This window comes from Rhamphochromis longiceps, linkage group LG11 (genome assembly GCF_057381845.1).
Source record: "Rhamphochromis longiceps isolate RC_006_pf linkage group LG11, R_longiceps_female_GT1.1, whole genome shotgun sequence".
Classification (NCBI taxonomy): domain Eukaryota; kingdom Metazoa; phylum Chordata; class Actinopteri; order Cichliformes; family Cichlidae; genus Rhamphochromis; species Rhamphochromis longiceps.
Genome location: NC_140567.1, coordinates 399,150 through 407,500, shown reverse-complemented (window position 1 = coordinate 407,500; position 8,351 = coordinate 399,150). Strand labels below are relative to the sequence as shown.

Sequence of the window (8,351 nt, the reverse complement as noted above, 5' to 3'; positions counted from 1 at the left end):
CGTGGAGCCCCAGATCGAGGGAGATTATCAGTGGTCTTGTATGTCTTCCATTTTCTGATGATTGCTCCCACAGTTGATTTTTTCACACCAAGCTGCTTGCCTATTGTAGATTCACTCTTCCCAGTCTGGTGCAGGTCTACAATACTTTTCCTGGTGTCCTTCGAAAGCTCTTTGGTCTTGGCCATGGCGGAGTTTGGAGTCTGACTGTTTGAGGCTGTGGACAGGTGTCTTTTATACAGACGATGAGTTCAAACAGGTGCCATTCATACAGGTAACGAGTGGGGGACAGAAAAGCTTCTTACAGAAGACGTTACAGGTCTGTGAGAGCCAGAGATTTTCCTTGTTTGAGGTGACCAAATACTTATTTTCCACCCTGATTTACGAATAAATTCTTTACAAATCCTACCATGTGAATTCATGGATTTTTTTTCACATTCTGTCTCTCACAGTTGAAGTGTACCTCTGGTGCAAATTACTGACCTCTGTCATCATTTTAGGTGGGGGAACTTGCACAATCGGTGGCTGACTAAATACTTTTTTGCCCCACTGTATGATCACAGGTCATCTGCAGTAAAGCCATGAGTACACGTGTCTTCAGCCAGGATCCACGGGGCGTGATGCTCCTGTGTGTGCTGAGTGGATAGTCACATGACTGTCATGGGTCTGAATAGTTTTGGTGTTTGATGCAGGACTACAGCTGATGACTGGCAGAGATCTCAGTGGAAGAAAGGAGCAACCTTAAGCTTACAAATTCTTATTCATGCTTCCTCTGCTGTCACTGCTTCCCTTTGCAGGCAGGGGCTGGGATGAGGATAGCGTGGTCAGCTCACCAGACGGAGGCTCAGCCAGTGACTCAGGGGACCGCTACCGAGCCGACCGCTATCGCTGCAGTCCACAGGAGCCCAGCAAGATCGAGACGTTGATCCGAGCCACGCAGCAGATGATCAAGGAAGAAGAAAGTTGCCTGCAGTTACGCAAAGGCCCCGCACCCGAGGCCTCACTGGGGCCAGCAAACGGACTGCCCAAGGGCCCTGGGTCGTGCTTTACACCCGAGTACACTCAAGGGCCTCTGCCTTTACAGACCATGTTGTGTCGAGGTTTAAGTCAGGTGATCAGCCCCACGCCTAGCCCCGCCCCTCAGTCTAAGCTCAACAGTCCAGGTTCAGAGTGTCTCCATAAGCCCAAAGACTACCTCCAGACAGAACTGCCCCCCCTTTCTTTGCAGTTACATCCTTTTGGTCATGCAGGGGCATGCTCAGGCTCCCCAACACCAGCTCCGGCCCTCTATCCCTCCCATACACACCCGCGGCCCTACCTGGACAAGCATCCAGCATATTCCCTGGCCGGCTACACTCTGGAGCACCTGTATGACCCAGAGAGCCTCCGGGGCTACTGCACCTCCACCAGCACCGGCTCCACCCCCTACGATCACTTCCGCATACCAGCAGAGCAGACCACTGGGCGTAAAGGCACATCTGTCATTATTACTAATGGAAGCTAACACTTTTCTGACACACAGTCTGTTTAGCTTCTCCACAGGAGAGACTCACCTGCATCTGTTTTTCACCGTACCAATGAATTCCCAGAGAAAGTTCATTTGGCTGCTTCTAAAATGTCCGATTTGAAACAGGAAGCTCTTTGTGCCCGTGGCTCTGCTGGGTCTGTCTGTTTGCTGAAGCTTGGACACTTTTCTCTGGTCCAATCAGAATTAGAAAGAACAGAGTTATGATTCAAACTGGGAGCAGTTGATGTGTTTTGTTAGGGTAGTGAGTTTGATTAAACCCACTCGAGTATCACACATATTTACACACGGCCTTATAATCGACTATGGATCGATTTGATGTCCTTTAAATGCAGCGCTTCACTCGGTTCACAAACAAACCGAGTGGGCCTGTGATCTGCGTCTGTTCCCATTTGAAGGCCTTTAAGTCAAAACTAGAACTCGATAGAAAACGGATGGATTCCCTTTTGGTTTAGCATCAGATCCTGTGTCAGTTTCACTCGTCCACATGGCGATGTGTTTCTATCAGAGACAGAACTGATGTTTTTTTTATACACACTGTTGGTGAAGACACATGGCAGGCTTAGGTTGGGTTGGACACGGAGCAAAGAAAGAAGAAACGAGCTTTATTGGTCACAATCACAAAGAGTACAACATGCAGTGAAACGTCCGAGCTGCAGCCGCGCTGTTCGGCATGGGGGGGGCCTAGCCAGGACCCTTACTGGATACTGGGAGGGAATCAAACTCGTGACGTCGGCTCCAAAGGTGTGTGGTCTTACCGCTACACTGTCCAGCTGCCATGATGGTTGGTCCTGAAATGAGAGCGATCACCTGAAACAAACTAATATGCAAAGCCATTCTCTGTTTTCTCTCCCTTTGTGTTCACGGTCACGTTGACTTTTGGCGTCTAGTGAGAGCGATACACACTGAATACACCTTTGGAGATATTTGATTGGCTGACACAGTATCATATTTGAATAGCATCACAGTAAAATGAGCGAAGGAGGTTTTGTGCTGCGGTTTAGCAAACTCTAAGTTTGGTCTGAGCGCGTGCACAGAACATATGAAGTTTCATTTCCATGACGTTAATCATGAGTGAGTGCAGGGCGATTGGTGCTCGTGACCATATGCAAAACGTTGGTGTGCCCGGTCAGTTAGCCAAATTGCATCATTCATCATCCCTGAAGCAACTGTTGTTGCAATTATACATATTTGCACAACAAGACTGGAGTTTGGTTATTGCTGATGAACCTATATTTATACCAGTTTGATTTTTTTGTTTAGTCACGGCCTGAAATGTGCTTAATTTCTTAAAGTTATTTATAGTGTACTGTAAATGTGCTCCAACAGAAAAGGCCATCACATTTAAGCACATGGGCAAAAACAGTATTTATTATATAAATGTTTGTTTATGAGTTTGAAATATAGCTGCAATCAGATCCAGTCTAACTGCTTGTATATTCAGTGTGTTTTTGACTGAGCAAAAGATCAAATAAAAATCATTTTGCACACGTGGATTGTTTGTTCTTTGGATATGCTTCTGTAAACGTGGCGTGAAAGGATAGACGGACATTCACGAGCAGCAATGAAGAAATCAGTTTCCTTAAATTCATACAGTAGTTTCATTTAGTAAGACTGTTTTGTTTGTTCAGGAGATTAATTCAAAGTACAAATATACTTTGTTTGCACACTTTGATGCTGTGAAACAGATTTTACTCGTAATTCATTTCTTCTTTGATGATATTTTAAACAACAAATGAAAACAAGCATTTTGCAGGCAGTATCACAGATCCACTGCTAATGTGATACATGCATGCGAGACATGAATTTCTCAAACTCTGAAGTGTTGAACACATGTAAGACCCACCTGACCCCACCATGCCAGCCTAAATGAATTACAACCAGTTTTCCAATCAGCTTCAGCAATCCGTCTGTTTTCACTACATAATCACAGCATCGCCGTGAATCGGCCTGTTTAGAAGAAACAGAGTGTTAAATGTTTACAGTTGGCACACGTATTAAACATGTGACTTTACAGATGCACATTGAATTTTGCCTTTTGAATTACAGTTGTGATGACATATCACGACAACACAAAGTCACTGTTTTAGATGTAAATTCAGATGTGGCCACTAAATAACGTTTCACATGTGATGAACTGTCATCAGTTTTGTGCAAGTTACTTTGAAAAAGTAATTAATTATAGTTACTAGTTACTTCTTCAAAAAGTAACTGAGTTAGTAACTGAGTTACAAGATTCTAAAAGTACTTAATTACTTGAAAAGTAACTATTGTGTTACTTAAAAAAAACGCCTCATTGTTCTGACACACAACACAGAACTATCCACAACACTACACACTAACTACACAAGACAGCACATTAACTACACAAGACAACACATTAACTACACAAGACAACACATTAACTACACAAGACAGCACATTAACTACACAAGACAGCACATTAACTACACACTCCAAACACGCTAAACGTCACAAATCTCTCACATCTCAAAACTCGCTCTCTCTCTCTCTCTTCCCCCTCTTCCTAAACAACCAAACGTCATGTTGCCATATCATCATTTTTTGATTGGTTGATGTGGTGCATTTTTCCACCAAAATGAACGTTTCTGGTTTTGTTTTTTAATTTTTTGTCATAAGCAGAGAGGTCTCTGTCATGGTCCTGGGCCATGTTGGCCCAGTATTCTTAGTTTTCTTGTATGTTTGTATTTTGTTCCCTATTTAGGCCATGTTTCCTGAGTTGCCCTGTTGTGTTGTTCCCTAAGTGTTTTCCCTTCGTGGCTTTTACCCCCTGTGTGCCCCTCTGTGTATCTGTGAGCCCTCGTCTCTCCTTATGTTTTATTCCATGTTTCCCCAGCCCGTTATGTCTGTGTTTTCCCCGTGCTCTCTCTCCTCCTGTCTGAACCTCTGTACTTCCTGTTTGACTCTGCCCGTCTCCCGTCAGTGTTATGTGCGCCCCGCCCTGTCTCGTTATGGTTATCTGTGTCAGCTGTGTTCCCCGTGTGTTCCCACTTTCCTCGTTAACCCTCTGTGTATTTCTGTCTGCGTCTCCCTCTGTTCGGCGTCGCGTTCTCCCTCATGCTGTGTGTGGTTCTCCCCGTGTCTTCTGGTATATGTTACAATTAGCTTTTCCCAGTGTAGTTTAGTTTTGTATTGCTTTGGTATCACTGCTTTCGTTTGTCACCTGTCAGCAATAAAGCTGCATTTTGAGTTTATCCCCTGAGTCCGTGAGTTTGCATTTTGGGTCCTCATCCTGCCTGCCACACAGCGACCATGACAGTCTCGCTGCGCTGTCCTTAGTAAACGTGACGAAACTATTTAGGAAAAAACGCGTATATATTGTTTATCATGACTCTGGTTTTACGTGGCCACACAATTTATAAACTGGTATATGTCACCTTGTTGCTTTGTCTTTAAGTGGTCATGTGATTGACCACAACTACTTTATTCTTCCTCAGTCAAACAGCAGCACTCATGCCATTGTTTTCCCCCCTTAGCTCCAGGTGTTGTGCCAAAAAGTGTAGCGTCCAGATTACTTACAGCTACTTCCTGCAGCTGATATACGATGCTGTAAGCTGAACACAGCTTCAACCATCTGTTTGTTGAAAAAATAGTAACGCGACCGCATTTTCTTGTTAGTAACAGTAACTAATTACTCGTTACTGAACAAAGTAATGCCGTTAGTAACGCCGTTACTTGTAACGCCGTTGTTCCCATCGCTGACTGTCATTATATGACTGATGGTTTTTAAGCTGCGATTTAAGAAGTAAACTTGCTGTAGCTGCATGCATTTCCGTTCCAGACCCTCTGGTTAACGCTCTGCTTGATGACATTCAGATGTGTGTTTCTGGTCATTAGCATACCAAGATTGGCACAGGTTATGTGTGACTGCACTAGCAAATAAAGAACTCTGATGGAAATCAGTACAGCAAGATCTCCAATTAAGCCTGCAGGTTTTTGCGTGTGTGGAGGTCAGAGATAAAGCCTGGCTCTCTTTCTTTACTGTTTGCTTTATCATCTCATCTGACTCTCCCAGGCTGGTGCCTCATCATTACAGTCATATTAGAAGCCTTTCATTCAGCCAGTCGTTCCTTACTTTAGACTCTCTTTTAGCTGCTTCTGTCACTTTAGGTTATTCACTCACTGACACCACGCCTGAAAAAAACTACCTATTACATGTTGCTAAGAAACCAGCAAGGGCACAAGAGGCAGTGTCAGTACAAGGCTGAGCAGGGCTCTGAGGCTGAGCCAGATTTTAATCTTAATCATAAGTTTATATCAACTCATCGTGGGCGTGAGCAGTAATTTGGGCCTTTTAGTGATTTCTTGGGAAGGTTATCCTGTCTTCCTTCTCTCACCCCAACCAATCACAGCAGATGGCCCCGCCCCTCCCTGAGCCTGGTTCTGCCGGAGGTTTCTTCCTGTTAAAAGGGAGTTTTTCCTTCCCACTGTCGCCAAAGTGCTTGCTCATAGGGGGTCATATGATTGTTGGGTTTTTCTCGTAGGGTCTACCTTACAGTATAAAGCACCTTGACGCGACTGCTGTTAGCGCTGTATGAATAACACTGAATTGGTTCCTTTCCCCACACTTCAAAGAAACAAACAAACAACAAGAAGAACTTGGTCTACAAATTTAAAAGTTCATTTTGGATTTTCTCTCATCCACACAGGGTCAAGATTATACACACAGGCATAAATATGTGCAAATACTCACTTAAAATTTTCAGTAAGGCGTGCTGAAGGTTCTACAGTATTTTTGAACTTGACAAAGCCAAGGCTTAACTTCTCATTCATGATCATGACTGATTACAACAGTTTCCCTTTGGTAGCATAAAAAAGCGTTAGATTCACACAGGCTGAGAAGGTCTCTCAGAGCCGTCTCTAAACAGCTGGTTAGAAAAGCATCAGTTCAAACAGTTAAATGTCAGTACACGTTTTTTGGATGTATCACCACTCTGCTAGGGTCTGACAGTGTTCATGCTGAGTGTTCAAGAACAAACCAAAAACAGCTAAGACTCAAGCCTTGGATGATGTAGAAACTGCTGGAACAGTCAACTAAATACCTTCTAGAAAGACTTTTTATGCACAGATGAGACAAGGATTGAACTATTTGGCCACAATGACTTGAGGTGGACTTCTGGTTGAGCTTTGATGGAGTAGGACGTGAGTCTGGGAGCTCCCCCCGATTTCAGTTAAATTGTTATTCATTCGCGTTTTTAGGCCATAATTCCAGTCCTGTTTTAGTCTACAGTTTGTTGTGTTGAGAAGTTTTACTCGGGCCTGCGTAAAATGGCAGCAAAAAATATTAAAACCCACAGCACTATTCAAACACAACTGATGCCTAGTTTGCAAACCGCAACCACACCCTCGAGTGAGCGGTCGTCTCCTGCAAAGCCCCCCTCGTGCCAAGCTAATCCTGATATTGAAGCTCTCAAGGTCGAGTTGCTGGCTTCGCTGAGGAAAGATATCGCTGATATCTTTAAAAACGAACTTCTGGACACTCTGGGTGATGCTTTGTCTACCACCAAGTTCGACCTGCAAGCGGTGAAGATGCAGCTGGCGATCGATAAAGCTGCCAACGACGCTACCATGTTTGAGCTAAAAGGTACAGTCAGGGAGATGGAGCACGCACTCACTGTGGGCTCTGATGATATCGCTGAGATGAAAAACACTATAGATATAGAATAGCATATGCAGGGAAGTATATTCTCCTTTTTTATCAAGAAGCAAAGACAAAAAGGAAAAAAAAAGAAACAGGGCAGGATTCAGTGCATCATCCGTCCCCACCAAAACCACATCTACGCCCTCGACACTACCTGTGCATTGTTTTCTTAGGCCGTTGTGCTAGTTATTGTACTGTTGGTGTGCTGGTTCCTGTTATTTTCATTGTTATATACTGAGACTGAATCATATAATAAACTCTTGTACTTCGGATCAGTCCAGCACAATCTTCTCTAAGCTTACTGCATTTATTTGCACAGGACTGGGTTTTTTTATTTGGTGCTTTTTGGGGTTTTTAAAACTTTATTTTATGCACTTTTGGTGTTTTGTTGAAATGTTCACCTTCTGAGGAAACAATATTTTGTACTGTGAGATTTTATTGTTACGTGCACGCTGCTATACAGTAGGGAAGTTGGCGAGAGGGTTTTTTCTCTCTCGCTCTTATTTCTATTCGGGCTCCAGTTAATCCAGTCACGTTGGTGAATCATTTTTGTCAGGCTACATTTCACTGTGTGTTATACTTGTATAACTATGCATGTGACAAATAAAGAACCTTGAACCTTGAACCTTGAACCTTTTTGCTACTTTGGGGTTCACTGCTGTGTCCTTTGTTCTGTTTGGTGGAGACTTGGGGTGTATTTGTGTTCAGGGTTACTTTGGGGCGTCTCTTTACGGACACTGGCATTTTGGTTGTTGTTGTTTTGTTGTTTTGTTTTGTTTTTTCTTCTTCTTTATGAATGGTTAATGGCAATATAGACCCCAGCACTGCTGGGTCAGGCATGCCTCTTAGCTTCATTAGTTGGAATATCAGAGGTATGGGTAACCCTGTTAAGAGAGGTTTTCACTCACTTGAAACGTCTAAATTCTGACTTAGCATTTTTACAGGAGACTCATCTTCGCATTAAGGATCATTATAGGTTATATTGCCCTTGGGTGGGTCAGGTCTTTCACTCAAATTTTAATTCGAAGGCTAGAGGAGTGGCCATTCTCATTAATAAGAAAGTTCAGTTCTCTTCTACCAATGTTATCGCTGATAGGAACGGTAGATACATCATTGTTGCTGGTACCCTAATGCAGAAAAAGGTTTTGTTGGTAAATGTATGTGCCC

The 8,351-nt window shown here is 43.5% G+C and overlaps 1 protein-coding gene across 3 annotated transcripts in view; it reads left to right on the top strand.

Annotated features, from left to right (window-relative positions):
• sim1a (SIM bHLH transcription factor 1a) overlaps positions 1–3,010 on the top strand; it is a 28,296-nt gene extending 25,286 nt beyond the window's left edge. For all 3 annotated transcript variants that reach the window (XM_085421967.1, XM_085421968.1, XM_085421969.1), the window contains one exon: positions 795–3,010. In XM_085421967.1, coding sequence (XP_085278093.1) covers positions 795–1,501 — 707 coding nt within the window. In that variant the 3' untranslated portion in view covers positions 1,502–3,010. The remainder of the gene's footprint in view (positions 1–794) is intronic.
• Positions 3,011–8,351: the final 5,341 nt, after the last annotated feature.